This window comes from Piliocolobus tephrosceles, chromosome 1, assembly GCF_002776525.5.
Source record: "Piliocolobus tephrosceles isolate RC106 chromosome 1, ASM277652v3, whole genome shotgun sequence".
Classification (NCBI taxonomy): Eukaryota; Metazoa; Chordata; class Mammalia; order Primates; family Cercopithecidae; genus Piliocolobus; species Piliocolobus tephrosceles.
Window position 1 is genome coordinate 187164506 of NC_045434.1, and position 25140 is coordinate 187189645.

The 25140-nt window shown below is 42.6% G+C and overlaps 1 protein-coding gene across 5 annotated transcripts in view; it reads left to right on the forward strand.

Moving 5' to 3' along the window:
- The window catches only part of KIAA0319L (KIAA0319 like), a 130360-nt gene that overhangs the window by 92787 nt on the left and 12433 nt on the right, over positions 1-25140 (forward strand). For all 5 annotated transcript variants that reach the window (XR_002735659.2, XM_023232260.2, XM_023232258.1 and 2 more), the window contains 11 exons: positions 2342-2439; positions 6949-7036; positions 8994-9086; positions 11237-11369; positions 15030-15258; positions 16788-16911; positions 17597-17729; positions 19505-19653; positions 20751-20902; positions 21252-21390; positions 22923-23082. Coding sequence is in view for 4 of the 5 variants with exons in the window: in XM_023232260.2 (XP_023088028.1) it covers positions 2342-2439; positions 6949-7036; positions 8994-9086; positions 11237-11369; positions 15030-15258; positions 16788-16911; positions 17597-17729; positions 19505-19653; positions 20751-20902; positions 21252-21390; positions 22923-23082 (1498 nt within the window). In the remaining variant the exon portion in view is untranslated. The remainder of the gene's footprint in view (positions 1-2341; positions 2440-6948; positions 7037-8993; positions 9087-11236; positions 11370-15029; positions 15259-16787; positions 16912-17596; positions 17730-19504; positions 19654-20750; positions 20903-21251; positions 21391-22922; positions 23083-25140) is intronic.

The following is a 25140-nucleotide window of genomic DNA, read 5'->3' on the forward strand; positions in this document are numbered from 1 at the left end:
GACCAGCCTGGCCAACACAGCAAAACCCCATCTCTACCAAAAATACAAAAAAATTAGCTGGGTGTGGCGACGGGCGCCTGTAATCCCAGCTACTTGAGAGGCTGAGGCAGGAGAATCACTTGAACCCAGGAGGCGGAGGTTGCAGTGAGCCAAGATTGTGCCATTGCACTCCAGCTTAGGGACAGAGCAAGAGTCTGTCTCAAAAAAAAAAAAAAGGAAGAAAAAAAAAGGGCTGGGCGCAGTGGCTCATCCTGTAATCCCAGCACTTTGGGAGTCCGAGGTGGGCAGATCACCTGAGGTCAGGAGTTCAAGACCAGCCTGGCCAACATGGTGAAATCCCATCTCTACTTTATAAAAATACTAAAAATTAGCCAGGCGTGGTGGCGGGCACCTGTAATCCCAGCTGCTGGGGAGGCTGAGGCATGAGAATCGCTTGAACCGTGGAGGTTGCAGTGAGCCTAAATCACGCCACTGCACTCCAGCCTGGGTGACAGAGAGAGACTCCATCTCAAAAAAAAAAAAAAAAAAGGGAAATAGATTCTTTTCTCCTGTCCTCTCCCCAGGTTCTCCCACCTTTACTGGATATATGAGATGGATGGTTTCAAACTTTCAAAGGTTGGGGGTGATGAGGCAGGACCAATTCTGCATGCTCTTTATCCCTCTCCTGCTCTATGGCAGCCCATTAGGATCCCTCCGGGTCCAGTTTCAAAACCACTGTCCAACTGGGCATGGTGGCTCAGGCCTGTAATCCCAGCTCTTTGGGAGGCTAAGGCAGGCAGATCACTTGAGGTCAGGAGTTTGAGAACAGCTTGGCGAACATGGTGAAACTCTGTTTATACTAAAAATACAAAAATTAGCCAGACATGGTGGTGCGTGCCTGTAATCCTAGCCACTTGGGAGGCTGAGGCAGGAGGATCACTTGAACCCGGGAGGCAGAGGTTGCAGTGAGCTGAGATCAAGCCACTGCACTCCAGCCTGGGCAACAGCAAGATTCCATCTCAATCAGTCAATCAGTCAATAAAACAAACGAATGACTGTCCTCAGTCACTGCAACCAGCAGTCTTTCTAATAGAGTTACACTCAGTTGTTCTTACCTTTGAATATATTTCTGCCTGCGAGGCATAATTCATCCCCTGAGCTTTTCTGTCCTAGGAATATTGTCCTGTTTTGAAATTTATATTGCTAGCCTTAGCTATTATAAAATTATCTGTTCCCAAACTGTTTTCTATGTGGAAAAGAATTTCCAGCTACAGTTGGAAGAAATGTCTCTGAGTACAAGTCCTGCTTGTGCTGCTTCTTTCCCTCTCCTCTCGTAACCTAACTACTACATACTATATACATTTGTGAGAACTGTTGGCGCTGATAACTGGCCAGAAAAATTCTTGTTTTGGAGGAGGAAGGAAAGAAGGAAGATCTTGTCTCCCAGGTTTATAAAATAAAATTGGTCTTCAGATGAAGGATATATTGGAATTAGGTTCTGTGTACTGATTTTAACATTTGAACTCATGAAATAAGAAAAAGATGACCTCTCTCTGCTAAGGTTTTTTTCTTTCCCCCTTTTTCTTTTTTACTTTTGGTTAGTAATTTAAACTAAACCTTCCTACCAAAGCCCTCCCTTCCCTAGCCAGAAATGTATTTTGATCCAAAAAATGTAAGACAACTTTTTCTGGGGAGGGATGCCATTTAGATGGAATTCTGCCCTTGCGCTACCTAGTAATATAGTCTGACCTGCAAATGGGGACCATTTAATGCTTCATTTGATTTTAATTAATTTCATTGGGCCTGTTTTAAATGGGCCATCCCCTACCATCTTCCGCAGTGTGTTATTTAGCTCAGCAGGAATGAAGTAGCTCTTTTAACTCACCAGGGTGTGATGACCTCAGTGAGATGAGCATTGTTAGCACTCTGTAAAAAGCTATTTTTGAACCATGTTATTTAGAAGTCATTGCTGTTCTTTGTTGCAAAAGAAGTTTTGCAAGAAAATGGCCTTTGTTCCCAGTGAGTTCATCTATAATGGTTGGTAGGACATGTATTTTCAGTGGTAGGCCACACCATGAGCAACGTGCTATTTTTCAGGGTGGATTGGCCCTGAGAGGGTAGGTGTAGGGCAGTAATAAGCATTGTTGGAAGAGAGTTGGAAGAAGCCCTAACTGTAGCTGAGTCAGCAGAATTCGCTCTTTCTCTGAGCAGATGGTTTGGTTTCCCTACAGGCTTTGGGGTGAAATCTTAAAAACTAAAGCCTCGTCAAGATCAGAAGAGATTTGTTATTGGCAGGCTCTGTGGCTGTCCTCTTTGTGTGTAGGTGTGTGTTTTCATGATTTTTGTAACTGCCCTTCTATAGGAGAAACCTACACCTACGACTGGCAGCTGATTACTCATCCTAGAGACTACAGTGGAGAAATGGAAGGGAAACATTCCCAGATCCTCAAACTATCGAAGGTGAATTTGCCTCCTTTCACTTGCAGGGCTAAGGTAGAGGAGTTGACTATTTTCTAAAATGAATATCATATGATTTTCTGTCTACACTTAAGTTGTAAACAGTCTTTTAGAAATGAATCCTCCAAAAATCTGACTGGCTGACATCCAGTATTTGTTAGTGTATGATTCTCAAAGTTTCACTTATGGTAAGAAGACTGTACCAGCATGGTAGTGGTGGCTGAAAATACACACTAAACAGCTTTTAAGTCTAACTTAAGGATTTTAGAATTTGGGATGAGCTAGGTTATTTGTGGCCACATGACTGCATACATTGACTCAGCCTTTGTGGGATTCAGTATAGGTTTGGGTTTTTTTTGTTTGTTTGTTTTTGAGACAGGGTCTTGCTCTGTCACCTAGGCCGAAGTGCAGTGGTGTGATCACAGCTCACTGCAGTCTTGACTTCCCAGGCTCAAGCAATCCTCCCACCTCAGCCTCCTGAGTAGCTGGGACTTCAGGGTCATGCCGTTATACTCGGCTAATTTTTGTATTTTTTGTAGAGACAGTCTCGTCATATTGCCCAGGCTGGTCTCGAACTCCTGGCCTCAAGCAGTCCTCCCATCTCAGCCTTCCAAAATGCTGGGATTACAGGTTGTGAGCCACCATGCCCAGCCTAAGTACAGTTATTGACAGCTCTAAAATGTTTGTATTTAGCTGGGCGCAGTGGCTTGCACCTGTAATCCAAGCACTTTGGGAGGCTGAGGTGGAGTGGGAGGACTGCTTGAGACCATGAGTTTGAGACAAGACTGGGAAACGTGGTGAGACCTTGTCTCTACAAAACATAAAAAACTAGCTGGGTGTGGTGGTTCATACCTATAGTCCCAGTTGGTCAGGAGGTAGAGGTGGGAGGATCACTAAAACCCAGGATTTTAAGGCTACAGTGAGCTATGATCATACCACTGCCTTAAAGCCCAGGTGACCAAGTGAGATCCTTTCTCTAAGAAAAAAGTTTGTATTCTTTGACCCAGCAGACTCATTTAGTCTTTCATTCTACATCTATTCATTGTACACTGGTTATGTGGCAGGCATTGGGGATTTACCAGTGAATTAGTCATAATTTTAATGTTCAAGAACAATAGAGTCTAGGAGGTGATACTGATAGGAAGCAGGTGATTTTAATAGATGGCACACTAGGTTAGTGCAGAGGGTCTTTGAAGCCCTGGAAAGGTAGAGTGGATTTCTTAGAGTGACTGACTTACTAGGTAAAGAGTGAAGGGATAATACCTCAAGCAGAAGAAGCAACATGTCCACTGGGCCAAAAATGAGAGAGAAAATGTGGAGAAAAGGGAATTGATATGTGGTTCTAAGTTGGAAAGATGCAGGGGTCAGATGGAGCAAAAGCTTTATATGCTGGATTAAGGACTTTGAATCTTATCCAGAAGGAATATAGAGCCCTTGAAAGGCTTTAAGCAAGAGAAACACATGTTTAGATCTTCAGATTAGAAAAATCACCTGACTACAGATTGGAGGAGATAAGACTCAAACTATAGAAGTCAGTGAGGAATCTGTTGAAAAATTTAGGTGTAAAATGGTAATAGCCTGAGTAAAAGAACTAAATAAGTAAAATTGAAAACCACCAGCCTGGACAACATGGTGAAACTCTAGCTCCACAAAAAATGTAAAAATTAGTTGGGTGTGGTGGCACGTGCCTGTGGTCCCAGCTACTCGGGAGGCTGAGGTGGGAGGATCATTTGAACCCAGGAGGTGGAGGTTGCAGTGAGCCATGATCATGCCACTGCACTCCAGGCTGGCAACAAAGTGAGACTATGTCTCAAAAAATAAAAATAAAAACCACCTGTTGAATTCATACCATGTGCCATACCCAGTGCTGACTATTTTATACACTTATTTCTTTTAATCTTCATAACAATCCCAGGATGTAGGTATTACTATATTTTTTACAAATGACAAAACTAAAAACTGGAGAAATGAAGTGATGTGGCCAAAGTTCACAAAGGTATTAAATGGTAGGTCTGAACTGGAGCTTTCCATCTCTAAAGGCCATACTTTTATTTATTTTTTAAGTTTTTATTATTATTATTTTTTGAGACGGAGTCTCGCTCTGTCGCCCAGGCTGGAGTGCAGTGACCGGATCTCAACTCACTGCAAGCTCCGCCTCCCGGGTTTACTCCATTCTCCTGCCTCAGCCTCTCGAGTAACTGGGACTACAGGCGCCCGCCACCTCGCCTGGCTAGTTTTTTGTATTTTTTAGTAGAGACAGGGTTTCACTGTGTTAGCCAGGATGGTCTCGATCTCCTGACCTCGTGATCCTCCCGTCTCGGCCTCCCAAAGTGCTGGGATTACAGGCTTGAGCCACCACGCCCGGCCAGGCCATACCTTTAATAATTGTGCTTTGACAAGTGGTTAAGAACTAAGGTGATGGCAGTGTGGATGGAGACAAGTGAATAGATTGGAAAAATAATATGGAGTTTGACTTGATAAAATTTGATGATTGATGAACTGGTTGGGGATGTTGGGGAAGAGAAGTCTAGGATAATTCTAGCTTTTTGGCTTAGATACCTGGGTGGATGTTCATTGAAATGAGGAGCACAGAAGGAGGAGCAAGTTTTAGGGAGCAGTTTGCAGATTATTAATTCATTTTTGAACAGAGTGAGTTTGAGGTACCCGTGAGACATCTGAATTGAATTGTCCAGTTAGTAGCTGGTGGAGAGGGACTGGAGGTCAGAAGACAAGTCTGGGCTGGAGAGATATATTTGCATATCAGCCTCAAATAGATGATTTGTGAAGCCACAGCAATAGATAAAGTCAACCAGGCAGAGTGTGCAGAGTGAAGAAATAAGCAGGCTGAGGTTGGAATCCTGGGAACACCCATCATTTAAGGGATGGAGGGTAGAGGAAACTGAAAGAAGTGAAGCATGGGCACAGAAGTAAAAGCCAAGAGGAAGAGTATTATAAAGAGGAAGTAGCCAAAGATGCTACTTGTGGCTCAATTAGTATTTACCCCCCAAAAAAAATACTTCAAAAGAAAAAGAAAAAAAAAAGTGCCTGGAAGATGTTCATTACAGCATTAGTTATAATAGTAAAAATTTGGAAACAACTTAAGTGTCCAACAGTTTGAAAGGCTTATGTGAAATTTGACACACTTATTCATGTACTACTCTGTGGTTGTTAAAATAAATATTAAAAAGATTGTGGCCAGGTGCGGTGGCTCAAGCCTGTAATCCCAGCACTTTGAGAGGCCGAGGTAGGTGGATCACCTGAGGTCAGGAGCTCAAGACCAGCCTGGCCAACATGGCGAAACCCCGTCTCTACCAAAAATATAAAAATTAGCTGGGAATGGTGGTGCATGCCTGTAGTCCCAACTACTCGGGAGGCTGAGGCATGAGAATCACTTGAACCCAGGAGGGAGCAGTTGCAGTGAGCCAAGATTGCATCATTGCTTTCCAGCCTGGATGACAGGGTGAGACTCTGTCTCAAAAAAAAACAAAAAACAAAACAAAACAAAAAAGACTGTATTATAGTAGGGAAGATGTTCATGCTAAATGAATGGAAGAAAGAACAATAGAAAGTTTGATACCTCAATTGTAGCTAGAACTTTGAATACCACTGAAATATGAGCTCTTTGAAGATAGAGATCTTACCTTATTCATATCCAAACTACAAGCCTAGGACAATGACTGGTACATGATTTGGTTTCAGTAAATGTTTGTTAAACAAATGAGCCGTACACAACTATTAGTTTAATATGTGGTCAAGGATTAGAAGGAAATGGAGAAATTCGATAAGTTGATGTGTTATGATAGTGATATACTGGGTACTTTTTTGTTTTTTTCTTTTATATTAAGTTTATAAATTAGTAAAAATCAGGAGGGAAAAATATTCAGATATTTGGGAACTATTTAGTATCTTTACAAAATGTTTTTCTTTGAAGTGATGATTATTTTAATTTCGTAACTCTGTGGAGTGGGATATTTGGGCCCTTAATGTTCTTCTGAAAAGAAAATGGGAGTACAGAGATACTTGAAATCCCTTCTGTTGTTCTAGAGTCAGCTAGTCATAAGATTCACATTAAAAGTTTTTTTTTTTTCCTTTTTTTTTTTTTCAGTTCATTGTTTATCTCTTCAACTAGTGTACTTTTTTTTGCTGGAGTGCAGTGACATGATCTCGGCTCACTGCAACCTCCATCTCTCGGGCTCAAGCCATCCTTTCACCTCAGCCTACTAAGTAGCTGGGACTACAGGTGTGTGCCACCACACCTGGCTAATTTTTGTATTTTTGGTAGAGATGGGGTTTCACCATATATTGGCCAGGCTGGTCTCAAACTCCTGAACTCAAGTGATCCACCCGCTTCCTCCCAAATTGCTAGGATTACAGGCTAGTTGACTTTTTCCATTTTGGAAACAGGGGAAGGAAAGAGTGTAAGATTCAGCTTGGGAAAGTTCAGATATATCTTATTTTAAATGTAATTCTGTTCTTTGTGATTGTCTAAGAGATCTTCTCTCACTTCTGCAGCTCACTCCAGGCCTGTATGAATTCAAAGTGATTGTAGAGGGTCAGAATGCCCATGGGGAAGGCTATGTGAACGTGACAGTCAAGCCAGGTATGTTTTCAGCCCTGATTGTGTCTCCCTCCCTCCCTCTGCAGGACTCCTGAGGAGACAGATTTGATTAGGGGGTTTTTGATTCCCTTTTTTTTTTGTAATATATTTATTCAGCAATTCCTAGTTCAGTGTGGTTAACAGTTATAATAGCAAAATACAGACTTTGTTCCACAGTGCTGTAGTTGGAATGCTGAGCTGGACACATGGCCTACAGTGCAGTATGGCCTAAGCAATAACTTATTTACCGAGAACTACTTCTTCAAGTGGGCCATGCTGAGAGAGGACCATGTGTTGTAATTAACAGACACAGGGAAGCCAAGAGCCTAGAAGAAGCGTGCAGAAGGAGAACCAGCCAAGTGACCAGCTCTTTCTGATCTCTTTCCAGAGATGCCGGTCTTTGTACACAGAGTTCCTCATTTAAACACTACCAGTCTCTTTCACCTTGGTAACAAAATCCTATCATTCTTTTAAAATGAACCACTGTAGGTAGATCACAGTGCAGTAGGAAGGAATCTTATTTTCCATTTTCAGAGAAATTTAAGAGAAGTTGGACAGTTGTATTAGTGCATTTTCATGGTGCTGATAAAGACATATCCGAGACTGGGCAATTTACAAAAGAAAGAGGTTTAATGGACTTACAGTTCCACGTGGCTGGCAAGGCCTCACAATCATGGCAGAAGGCAAGGAGGAGCAAGTCACGTCTTATGTAGATGACAGCAGGCAAAAAGAGAGCTTGTGCAGAGAAACTCCCATTTTTAAAACCATCAAATCTCATGAGACTCATCACTATCACGAGAACAGCACAGGAAAGACCCGCCCCCATAATTCAATCGCCTCCCACCAGGTTCCTCCCATGACGTGGGAATTGTGGGAGTTACAATTCAAGATGAGATTTAGGTGGAGACACAGCCAGACCATATCAACAGTATATTTGGTAAATATACAGCATAAATTCTCAATACTCTTTTCTTTGTTGGTAATAGATTTTCTTTTCATTCCTTAAACTGTGTAGCCAAGATAATCCTTTCACCTTCTTAAAAATGTGATCAGCATCAAGACCATTTGATCATTTTGCAAAGAAAAGGCCATGGATTTGTAGCACACAGTCATTTGGGTGGACCAGAGTGGTTTGTGACCTTCACATCACTTAACCCATAGCTAGTTCACATACAGGGAACTCTAGCATGGTTGAGAAACCACCCATCAGCTTTTCAGCACGGTCTGTGCCAAGGGACAGTTAGATTGCCAAGGCCTTTATTGCCCAAAGCTTATTTGTTGTCTGCCTCTAGTCAAGCTTAGCTGAAAGGAGTCACTTGCTGCTGTAGTACTTTTCATCAACTATATAGCATGTGAGCATTGAAAGAATACACAGGGCATGGTTTTAGGAATGGTCAGATTTGGAAGAGGCTTTTATACTCCCAAGTGTCTTATGTTAGAATGGCAATCTGGTCTTGTGACTCTCCTGTGTGGTGATGATTCAGTCATTAATTATGTAATGTAGGGGTCCCCAACCCCCAGGCCATGGACCACTACCAGTCCCTGGCCTGTTAGGAACTGGGCTGCACAGTAGGAGATAAATGGCGGGTGAATGAGCACTACTGCCAGAGCTCTGCCTCCTGTCAGATCAGTGATGGCATTAGATTCTCACAGGAGGATGAACCCTATTGTGAACTGCACATGCAAGGGGTCTAGGTTGTACACTCCTTTTGAGGATCTAATCCCTGATGGTCTGAGGTGGAAGTTTTATCCCCAAACCACACACTGCACTCCAACCCCCAACCCCCACCCCCATTCATGGAAAAAATGTCTTCCACAAAACTGGTCCCTGGTGCCAAAAAAGTTAGGGACCAGTAATGTATGGAATGGAAATTGATTTATAATCCTCTCAGATACATCCTGCTCCTCCTGTAATTTCTGAAGCCCCTTTCCCAATTTCTTTTGGGTCACTTTCTTGCAGAGCCCCGTAAGAATCAGCCTCCTGTTGCTATCGTGTCACCTCAGTTCCAGGAGATCTCTTTGCCAACCACTTCTACAGTCATTGATGGCAGTCGTGAGTACTTGTCTAAGTATGATGTTTTAGAAGAACATTCACCGTGTACTCTGGTAGAAAACTCTAGTAGAAGATTTGGGGCCAGCTATGTCTGCGATCTGTTTAGGCCAGTCATGTTGACTGTGTTAGGGGAAGGCCAACTATCTGAAGCAACTGACCGAAAAGCAACACACCAGACAGGCCTTCTTTAAAATCCCCATGTAGCCTATTTGAAGTAATATTTCCACTTTGAAATGGTAAGAAACTGAAATTATGCATGTAGTTAGCATGATTTTAGTTGAAGCTCACTGGTTTTCATATTTGCTTAGTTGGAGTTGCCTTTTTCATTCATAGAACCAAAGTTCCTTCCAATCAAGTAACTGGGAGGCCTGACTGAGGAGCTTTTACCCAGCCATCACTTGCCTAACAAGATTCTCATCAGCCTCCTCCTGGAGACACTCACAGAATGCACTCCACACCCTGGTCTGGCTCCTTAACATTTTGCTCTTCAGAGTAGTGTCATCCAGTGAGTGACCTGAGAGGATTTGTGGGTGTTTGCCCTTAATCGTGGCTATATGGTGCAAGAGGTTTCAGACCTATCTTCTCACCAGTATTTGCTTTTTCGTTTTGTTTTGTTTTGATTTTTTGAGACCGGTTAAGGTCCTTTACCCTGACTATCTTGGCACCACTGATGGTTTTTGGCAGAGGCAGTCACAGCTTTAGTAGAGGACCCTCTAACAAGGTTAAGCATTTGATGTTGATGCTGCTGGCAAGAAGGGGAGGCTAGGAGGATGATTGTAGGCCAAGAGGCAAGAGAGAGAACAGGAAGAAGCCCTTGTGATAGTGGTAGAAAGGGCTCACATTGTACTGTTTTATTTTACAGTTTTGAATAGGTGAAAGTTAAATAATATGCAAATGTGTACAGTGAAAAGAATCATACTATCCATGTCTCCTAACTGTGCAGTTTTCCTTCAGACAACCAATGGTATTATTTTATGTATCCTATTAGAGATATTTTATACATATATAAGAAAATACATATATAGTCCTTCTGTCTTATGTTTATACAAATGAAAGCACATTATATGTGCTGTTATGTGTGATGCTTGTTTTTGTATGTTGGAAAATTTTTCCTTTTTTTTGAGACAGAGTTTTGCTCCTCTTGTCCAGGCTGGAGTGCAATGGCATAATCTTGGCTCACCGCAACCTCTACCTCCCAGGTTCAAGCGATTCTCCTACCTCAGCCTCCTGAGTAGCTGGGATTACAGGTGCACACCACCACGCCTGGCTAATTTTGTATTTTTAGTAGAGACGGGGTTTCTTCATGTTGGTCAGGCTGGTCTCGAACTCCTGACCTCAGGTGATCCACCCACCTTGGCCTCCCAAAGTGCTGGAATTACAGGCGTGAGCCACCATGCCTGGCCTGGAGAATTTTTCTAAATCAACACATAAGATAGATAGTTATTCTTTTTTTAAAAAAATGATTAAGTAGCATTCCATCGTATAGATGTATAATTTCATTGTATGAGTTCTTACTTGTTTTCAATCAATTTCTATTGATGACCATTTAGATTACTCTCATTCTTTTGCTATTACAAACAATGTTACCATGAATAATCTTGTAAACATGATGTTTAACACATGTACATTTGCAGGATAAATTCATAGAAGAATTGCAGGGCAGAGATAAATGTTGCCAAATTGCTCATTATAAAAGTTGTGTCAGTTTATGTTTATACCATGACTAATGAGAGGTCATCTTTCTCCACACCTTTACCAATATAATGTGTTATGAAATTTTGGTCTTTACCAACTTGATAGGTTAGAAAAAAATGCTATCTCAGTTGTAAATTTAATTTGCATTTCTTTTAAATGAGGTTGGGTATTTTTTCATGTGTTTAAGAATTATTGATTTTCCTTTCTTCATGCAGTAGTATTTTAACCAAAGGTTGCCTGTGTTGGAGTCCTTGGAAAGCTACGCAGTGGAATATACATAGAGAGGCAGAATAACCCAGTATTCCTAGGGAAGAAACGTTCTGGAGAGATAGTCTGTAATTTCATGAAGTTTTCCTAGCTTCAAATCTCTGGGTCGTTGTCCTGGTTTGTGTAAACTGGATAAGTGCTAAGACCAAGCATTCTCATGTTGTAACTGATGTTTCTTTATGGTCAAGAAAGCACTGATGATGATAAAATCGTGCAGTACCATTGGGAAGAACTTAAGGGGCCTCTGAGAGAAGAGAAGATTTCTGAAGATACAGCCATATTAAAACTAAGTAAACTCGTTCCTGGGAACTACACTTTCAGGTAAACTAGGATTCAGCTTCAAGTTTACTATAGGCCTTTTTTTTTTTCATCTCATGGGTTTTACATTCTTATATGAGTAACTTTGACAAATATCAAATTCACTGTGAAATTGGTTGATAATACAGCTTTTGGTCCCACTGGTTCTCTGAGCCCTATGGTGATTGTGATTACAACAATGGTAACTTTCTAGGGCAAAGGTTCTTATACAGTAGATCAGGATCTGCCACAGTTAATCTTTCTCAAGCCTTATCTGGCAGGTCTCCAAACATTTTTTTTAGGGTTTCTGTTGTTAAATGAAAAGGCCCGTCTTCTTTTGCCTTTTCTCAGGCAAAATCTGAAGGAACCTGCTCTCATTTTTTTCTTCCCTTTAGAAAATGCTTCTTCAGCTTACGATACTTCATAATCTTTACATTTAACTAGTGGTTTTCATTCTCTGTTGGGATTTTTGGGGAATTTGATTGAAAGAAAGTACTTTTGGGGAGCTGGTATTGATATTCTAGAGTGATCACTAAAGCTTTGAAGCTGATTCTAGAGTAATCCTCCTTATATTTGCATAATTCCTTGTATGTTAAAAAGCACTGGTATTAATATATGAGTATCATACAAACATGATCTATGGATGATACTATCTTCCTCTGACAGCTAAGAAAAATGAGGCTTCTCTGAGGTCTCACAGCTGGAACTTAAATGCAGATTTTCTAACCCTGAAGTCAGGGTTCATTCTACTTCACTCCTTGACTTGATCCATGTGTTTTGTTCATACTTCCTTTAATTCCCTTCTTAATCTGTTCAAGTTTTACCCATCCTTAAGAACCTCCTCAATTTCCAGTAGTTCTCTGAGATCCCTCCAAACAGGAGAGAATATGGCTCTCCTCTTTCCCTGTTGCACTCAGGGCCTCTATGTGGCATTTACCATAGTGTGACAGTTTATTCATATTTATCTGTCTTCCCATGAATCTGAGATTAACCAAATTTTTAGATGGTGCCAGGGACACAGAAATGAGTATCCTAGCACAATACCTACCATATAAATCAATATGCAACTTCTGACTTAGCAGGATTTCCATCGATTCAACACTTCAGGTGAATGAAAAGTAGCTGCCAGTACAACAAGATTGGAGCCTTCTACTTTGCTTAAAATGGAAATTTGAGCTGGTTTTCACCTTAGAGTTCTAATGTAGGAATTTTTCTATTTACAGAATTCAGCTTGGGCTGGGTTGATCCTTTTAAAAAATAGTAACAATGATAGCTGATATTTCTTGAACATTTACTATGTGCTAAATACTATTCTGAGCTCTTTGCTGGCAGTATTGCATTTAGTTCTTATAACAGGTATTATGGTTATCCTCATTTTACAGATTAGGACATTTTGGAACAAAGAGGTTAAGTAACTTGCCTAAGGTCACAAAAACAGTCTAACTCTAGAGTCTAAGCTTTTAACCACAAGGTTAACCTACAGGTTTTTTAGTGGATGGGGTATGAGAGTGATTTTTTTTTTCCTAGCCCTCATTTTTACAAAAAATCTATGAAATGGTATGATTGGATTTGATTAGCATTAAGGTTAGTAATTCACACACCTTTTCATCTCTTACTTTTACATGGCAGTAGCCTTTTTTCCTTAGCCCTGTAGTCAGCTGCTGTTTGGTTTCAGGATCATTGCAGGCAAGGCAGGAACTGTTTGAGGTGAAAGAGAAAATGGGCAGCTGCCATTTTGCTATCTGTCTATAAGGTGCTTTTGTCCTGACATAGGAGACAAATGGCATATGTTAAAAACAAAAAACAGGCCAGGCGCAGTGGCTCACGCCTGTAATCCCAGCAATTTGGGAGGCCGGGGCGGGCCAATCACGAAGTCAGGGGATTGAGACCAGCCTGGCTAACACGGTGAAACCCCGTGTCTACTAAAAATACAAAAAAAATTGGCTGGACATGGTGGCAGGTGCCTGCAGTCTCAGGTACTTGGGAGGTTGAGGCAGGAGAATGGCGTGAACCCGGGAGGCGGAGCTTGCAGTAAGCCGAGATCGCACCCCTGCACTCCTGCCTGGGCGACAGAGCAAGACTCCATCTCAAAAAAAAAAAAAAAAAAAAAAAACCAAAAAACAAAAGCCCCCAAACCTGTGAAAACAACAGAGAAACTAGAAAAAGAGGCAAAACTTTCTGTAAATGTTTCTTTTTCAGATATCTGCTGATTGGTGCATGTTTGTGTGTCTGAGGTTTTTGTGCTTTTTTCCTAAAGGCTGTAATACCAAAAATCCCCTTCACACCATAGGTAAAAGGTGAGATTGCAGGATAAAACCTCACTGGTGTCTGGCCCTGTCTGTGGCTGGTGGTGAGATTTAAACAAACTATATGTCTTTTCTATGCTTTTCCTCTTTCTGTCAGCAAAATGGAAAGATCCCAAACCTCCTTGCTTGCTTATGCTCACATTTTGAGGTGGCATGAGAAGCTTTAGGCTGTTCAGCTGGAAGGCATTATTTAGGTAAAAGCCTGCTCTTATAAATGAACATTTTTTTTTTCGTTTTGCAAATCCTGTGTCTCACTGGCACAAATTGTGGGACTGTTGCGTAGGAGAATTCATTTTCATTTCAAGCTCCTGCCTTATTGGAGCCAGCCCTCCTGGTTCGTCCTGCAGGCTGTCTGCCTAGGATGTCCATCCTTGTGATACATACACAGCTGGAACAGGATGATGGGAAAACAGCCTGCCACAGACAGAGCTTGCACTACGTAGTGTAGGAAATAGGGACCAAGAACTACCTCTTCTTTAGATTTGGTTTCTGAGCTTTGGAATCAGAGAACTGGGCTTGTATCTTGGCTCACTATATAGCCCTTGGATGGGTTATGTAGCCTCTCTAAGCCTCTTATAAAAGTGGGATTAGTGATGCCTACTCTATATGGTTGTTATGAGGGCCATATCAGACAATGCTTATAAAGGTCTCAGGACATAGATGCATGCAGGCAGCAGTAGAACGAAATGGGACTGGAGACATATTGATTGGATTCAGAACCTGATTCCACTGCTTTCAAGCTGTATGACCTTGGGCAAGTTATATTCCTCCCTCCCTCCCTCCCTCCCTCCCTTCCTTCCTTCTTTTTTTTTTCATGAAGTTTCCCTCTGTCACCCAGGCTGGAGTGCAGTGATGCAATCACAGCTCACTGCAACATCTGCCTCCCGGGTTCAAGCAATTCTCCTGCCTCAGCCTCCCAAATAGCTGGATTACAGGCCTGCACCACCATGCCTGGCTAATTTTTGTATTTTTAGTAGAGATGGAGTTTCACCATGTTGGCCAGGCTGGTCTCAAACTCCCAACCTCAGGTGATCCGCATGCCTTGGCCTCGCAAAGTGCTGGGATTACAGGTGTGTGCCAATGTACCTGGCCTCTCTGCCTTTCTCCTCATGTATGTGAGGAGTAAAATGAGGATAATACTTTATAGAGTTGTTGTGAGGATTTAATGAGATATAAAGAACTTGGAACAGTGCCTAGCACATCATAAAACTTCAGTCAGTGTTAGCTTCTAGTAGTACTTTCTGCTTTTCCAATAGGAATGGGTAAGAATAGGTAACCTTGCCACATTGTTATTTCTTAGCCTTAATTTTCAGTCTTCTGATGTGTATTCCTTTCCTTAAACCCATCCCTGATCACACTTCTCTCTCTGCCCTGATAGCTTGACTGTAGTAGACTCTGATGGAGCTACCAACTCTACTACTGCAAACCTGACAGTGAACAAAGCTGTGGATTACCCCCCTGTGGCCAACGCAGGCCCCAACCAAGTGATCACCCTGCCCAAAAACTCCATCACCCTCTTTGGGAACCAGAGCACTGATGATCATGGCATTACCAGCTATGAGTGGTCACTCAGCCCAAGCAGCAAAGGGAAAGTGGTGGAGATGCAGGTAGGAGGGAATGGTTCCTATTTTTTTTCTTGCTCAAGAGAAGTAGAGCTGCTGGACTGCATTTTTAGAAACCTCCAAACAAACTGAGAAAGCTTTAGGGGCCTTTGATTAATGTGATGGCAAAAATCTTTATCTTGGCTGGGTGTGGTGGCTCACGCCTGTAATCCCAGTACTGTAGGAAGCTGAGGCGGGCAGATCATGAGGTCAGGAGTTCAAGACCAGCCTGGCCAACATTGTGAAACCCTGTCTCTACTAAAGATATAAAAAGTTAGCCGGGCGTGGTGGCATGCGCCTGTAATCCCAGCTACTTGGGAGGCTGAGGCAGGAGAATCCCTTGAACCTAGGAGGCGGAGGTTGCAGTGAGCCGAGATCACACCATTGCACTCCAGCCTGGGTGACAGAGCAAGACTCCATCTCAAAAAAAAAAAAAAACAAAAAAAAAAAAACGATTTTTATCTTAAATGTTTAGTATTAGAGGAAAACGCTGAGAAATGTTAGTTGTTCTGGATGACTCTAGAGAGTCAAACTATTTAGAAGCTACAAGGGTGCAAATCTCAGTGAGCTCTGTAACAAGTTAGAGTAGATTGACTAGATGGTGAGTATTTTCCTCTATAGATGCTTAAGAAGAGAGACTAGATCTGTCACCAGGCAGGTAACATGAAGAAAGAAAACTGGATGGTGGCTGTGCTGAACTGGAGAGCTTAAGCCCTGACTAAAGGAGTCATCTGCTCTTCAGGTCCAGCTGGTTGTTGCCACATGGAGGGATGGTCCCAACATTGCTTGATAGCCCAGCTTTTCAAGAGAAGAAAGAAATTGAGACCTTCATGTGAAAATTTCCAATGTGAAAGACACTACAGGCCAAACAAAATGTTTGCAAGCTGGATTCAGCCCATGGGCTACTAGTTTTTGCCCACTGCTCCACAGGAAGTTCCTGCATTGGAAGTTTGCCCAAAATTATTTATAGTGTCCTGATCCTGAAGATTCTATATTTCTAGATTGAAGACCTCACTTAAAGCCTCCGTTTTGCCTGGCTTTTGTCTAAATGTTGTGTTAGGTTGTTGCAGAACCTGTACAGATCTGAAGGAGACAGTATGGTGTTCTATAGCATCTTGAGCTGCTGCTGTGTTTCACTGAGACAGTTTTGTCAGGAGCACTGTGCAGCCTCAGTAGGAAGAGGATCTTTTTAAACAGTGTTTTAAAATCTGGGTCATTTATTGTATGTTCACAGTATTCTTTCTGGTTTGAGTCGCAGAGACTGGCCTTGGTAATCTCTGCACATTTCCCGATACTCACCTCTCTCATGAGAGTTCTGGTTTTATTTGAAACTGCTGCTGTGTCAGAGAGGGTTAGCAAGATGCCTCATGATATCTGACTCCACATTCACTCATGTGCTGAACTGGGACGTAATAGCCCAGTACCATCTCAGGTCTTAGGTTTAGAAAACTGAATCGTTTTTACCAGAGTAGGAATTTTGTGTGATGTTGTGATTCTGGGAGTCTACCTTTCCACTTCTGTATTTGTATTTGTAGGGTGTCAGGACACCAACCTTACAACTCTCTGCAATGCAAGAAGGAGACTACACTTACCAACTTACAGTGACTGACACAATAGGACAGCAGGCCACTGCTCAAGTGACTGTTATTGTGCAGCCTGGTAAGCTCCAGCCTTGTGGTTCAGGCTCTTCTGTTGGTGGGTCCATTTAACCTTGGGAGAAAAGAGGGTTGGGTTCTGAGGTGTATGAGGGTAGAAGCAGAAGGCACCGATCCATGGAGCCTCTGGTGACTGCTAGTTTCCCTTCCCCTTGTGCTTTCTTCATAGCTAGAGATGAAGGATAGTTCCCAGCCTCAGCTTGTGCCCTTTCCTTGGCTAGTTGTTGGTACCTTGAAGGAGACCTAGGAGATAGAGTTTATGCCATCCCAAATCCTATGGTTGGTACAAAAGTAATTGCGGTTTTTGCCATTCCCTTCAATGGCAATGACTTTTGCACCAAAACCCAATACCACATCCTCTAAGGGCCTGCTTAAAACTCACTTCCTCAGGACAGTCCTGTCTTGTCACTCAAATCCTTTCATTTGAACTCCCTTAGCATTAGAGTTCAAATTAGTATGGCATTATAACTTCATTATGTTCTACTATGTTTCTGTCAGAATTGCTTGATATGTTTCAGTCTTATATACTTTATTGTGTGCTCCCTATGGTAACCACATCTCCCACAGTATCTGACAGTTCTGTGGCCTGAGAGGCAGAGTCCATGGCTTCCAGAACATATGTCCCAATTGGTTCCTCTCCTTTCCCACCTGGACTGGCTGCTTTTGACCTCTAACTCTTTGTCTTCCAGAAAACAACAAGCCTCCTCAGGCAGATGCAGGCCCAGATAAAGAGCTGACCCTTCCTGTGGATAGCACAACCCTGGATGGCAGCAAGAGCTCAGATGATCAGAAAATTATCTCTTATCTCTGGGAAAAAACACAGTGAGTATCGACACAAAATCCTTATTTTTGCAAAGCCTCCAGACCTTGGAAGAGCAAGGTTTTATTTGCTATTATGAGTTGATTTGCTCTTATTGGCTTATCCAGTGGGGTGACTGAGGAAGAAATGTTTGCAATTCCAAACTTCAACTCCAAGAAAATGATGTTATAAAATAATTTTTGTAAGAAAAAAAGAATGCTTGCCATCAGCTAGTCTCCAGGTAGTACTGTGCGATCCTGGTGCTTTTGCAGGTACAATCCATCTGCTAAAATGCAGAGTTTAATTACACTTGAGAGGCAGGATGGAAGGGGTAATAGAGCAGAAAAATAGTGTTGCTCAGAATTAACTGGGTAAGGCTGGCACGGGGGATGGGGCAGAACAGCTATTAAGAGAAACTGAAAATACATCTATAAAATGAAAGCATTACTCTGTTATTGTTTTCTTGCAGACACCATTTACCAATTAAATTAACCAGAGGCCAAAGGCAGTAATCAAAATAATTCTAATTACATTGAAATTACCTAACTGAACCATTCTTAGTTCCTGTAGTTTCTTTCAGCTCCTTTAAACCATAACTAATGCAACTGAAATTATATGCAGGATCCCACAAGTAGCAAAATATTCTAAGAGTTAAAAGTATTCTGTTTCCAAAGGTAGCAACCATAGGACAGCCTGGGTTTTTTGGTTTTGTGTCTATTTGTTTGTTTGTTTGTTTGTTTGATAAAGGTATTGGAGATGGGTGGAAAAGAGCTTTAATTTAACTATAAAAATGACTTGCTTTTTATATTGCTGAGTTGGAATCTGGAAATTATTTCCCTCAGCTCTTGTTTTTATCTTCTGTAGAACATAATCTTACCCAGCCCAGGGTGTTTTTAATTATAATTGTTTATTGAAGATATGGCTGATAGACCTTTTAGCTGAGTTTTATTAGTGTTTACAGCAGAGATAATGCTTAGCATAGCTTCTTGAAGGACACTGGGCTTCAGGGGGAGCTACCAGGATCAGAGGCTGTAACTTTAAAAGGCAAAACAAAGTATATCCTGGATGTCTGCAGATTTCTCTGGCTGTCCTGTAGTTTTCAAGAAAGCTCGGGCATTTTGATCCTTGAGCAGAGGGCTCTCTGGCTGTGTGCAGCCTCAATGTTGGCACAGAGCTTCCTTGGCTGCTGCAGGCAACTCTCTGAGGCGACAAGGGGGAAGAAGGGATATGCGGTGTCCTGGGTGCTTGATGGCCCCTGTCCAGGAGCTGGAGGGAACTTTGCTTATAGAGTTGTTATGAACAAGATGGTTTTTTCCTGAGTGTTCCTCTGCAGTCTTGCCCCATTTCCTTTCCTTGACTTTTCATCAGGAGGGATTTGGGCAGTGATTAAGAAATGCATTTTGCTTCCTTGCTGGCAAGAGCCAAACCAACTACTGGGCCAGAAATGCTTTTTAAAAACATCACTCTTAAATCATTCTTTTGATCAGAGACTTACTCAGAGAACTTTCTTCCTTTTACAAACCAAAACAGTAAAGAGTTCAAGTGTTCTAGAAGTTCATATAAAGGATAAGGTTAGAGGTGTTTGAAAGCTATTGGAATTTTCTGACCAGCAGGCAGCCTGTATTTTGAGGCCAAATGACCCTTTGTCCAATTGAAATATTTTTAAACATGTCTTGTCAAGGTCTGGATAACAATAGTTGGTGTCTTTGCTGAGGGAGTCATTGTGTCCTCTTGCTAAGTTAGGGACAGGACAGCAGCAGACAGGTACGACTCCACCCTCTGGTTTCTCTTTTTGCAGGGGACCTGATGGGGTGCAGCTCCAGAATGCTAACAGCAGTGTTGCCACTGTCACTGGGCTGCAAGTGGGGACATATGTGTTCACCTTGACTGTCAAAGATGAGAGGAACCTGCAAAGCCAGAGCTCTGTGAATGTCATTGTCAAAGAAGGTACATCTCCGCCTCCAGTTTGTGTAGCAGCCTCTTTGGGTCAGATAGCTGAAGAATTTGTCCTGTCATGTTTGGGTGCAGAAATTGATTAGAGACAGCAAGAGGTGGGGAGGAGGGTTGGAGTGACGGCACCTGTTGTTTTCTTTTCTAAAACAGCCTTTAATTGGACTGTAAGGTGAATTTAATTTCCCTCCCTCCTCTGCTTATATCTTCCCTTCCCTCCCCTCCCCTTATTTTCTTTTCAGTTCTCCCTCCTTCCCTCCTTACTTTCTTTCTCAGTTGAATAGGGAAAGAATTAAGGGTTCTATTTGCATTTTTATTTTGCCCCTGCATTGCTGAGACCTGGGCCGTGACTCCTGTTAGCTACAGTGACACCTACTGTCAGGCCTGAGAATGACGGCTGCACTGCAGCTCACTATGCTTGCCCTGAGCCTTTGAACTGAGGCCAGCCAGAGGCCTTGCTCTAGTTTACAGGCACGGTGGCCAGTGAGGGCTGTGGGAGAGGGCCCTAAGTTGATAGCAGGAAAAACCATCAGATATGCAGACCTCCAGACACAAGATATCAAGCTGAGTAAATACTGCATAGACATCTGAATATACAAAGCTTCACGTGGGGCTCCACATAAGAGAGGTAGCTCTTTGTTTTCTCTTGTGAAGTTCCAAGGAAGGGGTCCAAAAAGATATTCTGAGAATAACATTTTAAGATATTTTGAAGGAGAATTTGCAAGATCAACTAGGTGAAACCTATACTCCAAGGTTTTAAGCCAGTTGGGGCCGTTATTTCTGGTCATGACATACCTCCAAAGCAGAGAAATGGATTCCATTTGGAAAGGCTGCTGGGAGAATATGGGAGGAAAGCACATTCGTCCCCTCTGTTGTACAGTGTTAGGAGAACATTTCTCTAGGTAGGACTGGAAGCTCAGGACTGAAGCGCTGGTAGCTTTCATCTACACTGTTGGTTGGTGGCAGGGACAGGCACTTAAAAAGGTTCTCCAGTTAAGACACTCTTGATGTTTTAATTTCCCCATAAGCATCATGAAGAAACATTTCTTCTTTTCCAGAATGTCACATTATTTCAATGATTTCTCTTTGATTAGAAATAAACAAACCACCTATAGCCAAGATAACTGGGAATGTGGTGATTACCTTACCCACGAGCACAGCAGAGCTGGATGGCTCTAAGTCTTCAGATGACAAGGGAATAGTCAGCTACCTCTGGACTCGAGATGAGGGGAGCCCAGCAGCAGGGGTAAGTGCGCTAGGAGCTGGAGAGCTACACAGGAGTGGGGAGGAGGAGCCACGCATTCTAGTATATGCTTTAATCAAGTGCCCCCTTATATCAAACCCAGATTGTTCTCTGAAATCCAGAGAGGTTAAGTGACTTGCTTAGGGTCATTCTGTAAGCTAGTATAGCACAGAATGGGTTTCCCTCTCCTGATCCTAGCAGTTGTAGGCTGCAATGCTGTTCCAGATCAGGAACTGCCCAAGGTTGATACAGTTCAGCCCTGAAGGGCCTAGTTATGGGGAAAGCAGCAGCTGACTCCGGGAAAGGAATGGCATTTTGTTCTGTAACATAGCCATGTTGTTCAACCCTACAGGAGGTGTTAAATCATTCTGACCATCACCCTATCCTTTTTCTTTCGAACCTGGTCGAGGGGACCTACACGTTTCACCTGAAAGTGACCGATGCAAAGGGTGAGAGTGACACAGACCGGACCACTGTGGAGGTGAAACCTGGTAAGTTCATTTAGTGATGAGGCTGAGTGGAATTACTGAATTAGGCAATCAAGGCCTCTATCCTGAGACCCCCTTCCCCCATCATGGACAGAGCCAGATGGCATGTCCGGCTTTTAAAATAATCTAGAAACCCCAAGCTGAAAAATCCATAGAGACCGTCTGTTCCAACAATACCTCCCACCCATGCAGAAATACAGACCTCCCCCTATTCATCTCAGATGGAGAAACAAACTCAGAGAGGGCAGGACTTGCTCAGTGTCACACAGCAGTTGTGTCAGAGCCAGGCCTTTGTGCTCCTAGTCCAGCACTTTCTCCTCTCCTCGTGACTGATGAGAGAGGGCTCAGGGTGCTTGGGAATCTGAGCATGGGAATAGCTTGAGTCATGATGTCTCATCAGCATCCAGATGCAGAAAACAATTTATTTTTATAAGCTGAGCCTCAGGCCTTATGTGACAATCCAGGGAAGGTAAAGTAATAGTGCTCTTTACATTTCTTAGCTTTGCAGAAATAAAAATTTTCTTCTTAAATAGAACCTTGTTTTTGTTTTGCTTTGAGGTTAATTTGGTGATAGGGAGGCACTGAGTGTGGAGGTGGGATAGAGCTTTATAAATTCCTGAGCTTCTGATGAAATGATGTTAACTTTAAACCTACTCTTTATTATCTAGGCCAACCTCATATATGGATGTTTTAGACAGGAAGGGATCTTGGGAGGTCTTCCAGTCCTTGTCCTGCCTCTAGGAAGGACAGTAGCTGAGACACTGAAATCTCTTCTGTGTTTAAAGTCAGATCACAGATAGTCTACTAATTATGCAAATTATACATCAGAACAGACAAGTGGTGCATTCAAGTATGTAAATAAGGCATTCCAAATAATCAGTTTGAAATTCCAAATGTAGAACATCTTTAGGACATATTCAAAAGTAAAACATGATAGCCTCACCGTTTTAGAGTTATACAAAGATAGTGCAGCTGTGATGTGGCTCTAAGGAAATCCTTGTGTCTTGGCTGACTGGATTTTCTTTTGTTAACTGTATTTAAACCTGGAGGGACAGATGCATTCCCATTATTGAGGAGATTGTTGAGATGGACACTTTTCCTCCCATTGTTGTGCAAAAAATAACAGCGAGGCACTGAAAATCAGATGTGAGTCAGGAGAGATTGCTTGATACCCCCACTTGGCCTGGATTGCTCGGCACCGCTAGTTGCACAGAGGCTTTTAAAACAAATGTTTAAGTGTTTCTCTCTTCCCCACTTCCATCATTACTCTCTACCCCTCACTGCATCACTGCTTCAGCCTTGTCCCCAGCACATGTGTGGGAATTCTCAGGATGGTATAGAGATCAGGAGTGCTTTAGAAGCTTTCTAAGCCAGCCCTAGATTGCCCGATCAGGAATTCACTATCGTCCCTTTCCATTTGAAGGACATCTGAATGCTCTCACTCCTTTCTCTCCTGTGCCAAAGCAAATGCACATTGGCAGGTCTGTGTTTACTCTCCTACTTCTAAAGACATGACTGATCCACATGCTTTCCAGATCCCAGGAAAAACAACCTGGTGGAGATCATCTTGGATATCAACGTCAGTCAGCTAACTGAGAGGCTGAAGGGGATGTTCATCCGCCAGATTGGGGTCCTCCTGGGGGTGCTGGATTCCGACATCATTGTGCAAAAGATTCAGCCGTACACGGAGCAGAGGTAGCTGGGCAATGAATGGGGGGAGCAAAGGAAAGACCAGGGGCCCCCGGACTTCTTGAATGAGCTGAGAAATAGTGTGGCTAGATAGAGAAGGGGGGCTTTCTGACCAGAAACACTCATGATGCCTTTTCTTCAATAGACTTCTGTCTTCTAGTGCAGATGACATGTGCGGTACTAGATACTCCAGCAGGGCTCCAGGGTGTAGGAGGGCCACTATTTTGACAACCAGAGTCTAGTAGAGGAGATTAGTAAATATGGAACATTAGTACAGGGAGAGTTTGATACAACAAGTGGCACTGTGGAACACTGTGGCAAGGACAATGAATTCTTCTAGGAGAGTTGGGGCGGGGTAATCCACAGATTTTTCTAGAAGGAGGAAAGCTTCAACCTGGGCAACATAACAAGACCCCACTTCTACAGAAGATTTAAAAATTAGCCAGGTGCAGTGTGGTGAGCCTGTAGTCCAAGCTCTTTGGGAAGCTGAGGCAGAAGAATTACTTGAGCCCAGGAGTTTGAGGCTGCAGTGAGCTCTGGTCACACCACTGTACACCAGTCTGGAAGACAGAGTGAGACTGTCTCAAGAAAAAAAAAAAAAAAAAAGGGAAAAGGAAACTTGTATTGACCAGTTGTGGGAGGATGGGGAGGAGATTCAGAACAGGGGAACAGCATTGAGCAATGGCCCTGTGGTATGAAAGTGTACAGTTTCTTCCAGAAGAAGTCACTTGGTTCAAGCTTAGTGGCCCCAGGATGTGGTAGAAGACAAGACTGGCAGTGGAGACTGAGAACAGTTATATGCAAGCTGAGGATTTTAGTTTTAATAGTTTGGGTAGGCAGATCCAAGTTGGTTTGTTTTATGTGTGTGAAGTTTTTGTTTTGTTTTTAAAAGCAAGGAAATTCCATAATTTGATTTTTTTTTTAAAGAAAGATCAGTAGTGTGGAAGCAAGCTAGACTAAAACAGGGAGAGACCAAAGGCTGGGAGACCAATCAGGAAGCTTCTGGACTAGTCCAGTAAAAAGGTAATAAAACCTGAATTAAGGTAGTGGAAGAAGAGGAGAAGAAATTAAAAGAAATTCAGTGGTAATTCAACAGGACTTGGCCCTTTAGGAATGAAGGTGAGTGAGATATCAAATGTGAGGCTTTTGGTTTGGTTGTCTGGATAGATGGTTCGGGTCAGATTGGGAAGCAGGTGGAACCAGTTTGGATGATTGAATTTGGGGTGGCTTATGGGCTGCGTCAGGAGATGTTCTGTCAGCTAGCCACAAGTAAAGGCTGGAGCTTGTGGAAGGAAGAGCCCGAGATAGGAGTTACTGCATACAGGCAGGAGCCAAAGCCATGAGAAGGGGTGAGTCTCACTAGGAGGAGATCTAAGACGGATGAGGACACAACTCTGAAGGGCATCATTATTTAAGGAGGAGGCGGAGAAAGAAGAGGTAGCAAAAGAAACTAAGAAACAGCAATTAGGTGGGAGGAAAACCGAATGAAAGTGGTCTGCTGGAAGTTAAGGGGTGATCTGGCAGAAGGGGTGCTTCGAAAGGATTCAGATGCTACAGGGATGGAGGTGTGGTGAGAACACAAAATAGGCCTATGGGTTTGTGATTAGTAGATCAGCACTATAGTGAGAGCATTTTACTTGGATGTTGGGGGCAGAGGACAGATTTCATGGTTTGAGGATACAGAGATGGTCAGTATAACATCTTTTTGAGGAAGTTGGTACTGAAAATAATATGGGAGGTAGGATTGAAAGAATATCTTAAAAAAATTTTTTTTCATTGTGGTCCTTGTGGAACATGAACATCTTTTTAAAATAGGAAATTTGTGAGCATTTGTGTAGACTGAGAGGAAAAGGAGATAGTGGAGATAGGGGATGGGTAATAAATGGAGGCAGATCTGGGGGACCAGCTGAGTTGGAAACATGAGGTGAGAGCAGTGGTTCCCAACTTCAGCCACACAGTAGAATCTTGTGGAGGTTGTCTGAACATAACCCTGCCCAAGCCTTAGCCCCAGAGATGATAGTTCAGATGATGTTCTGGAGTGGGGCCTGGGTACCTAGAATGGAA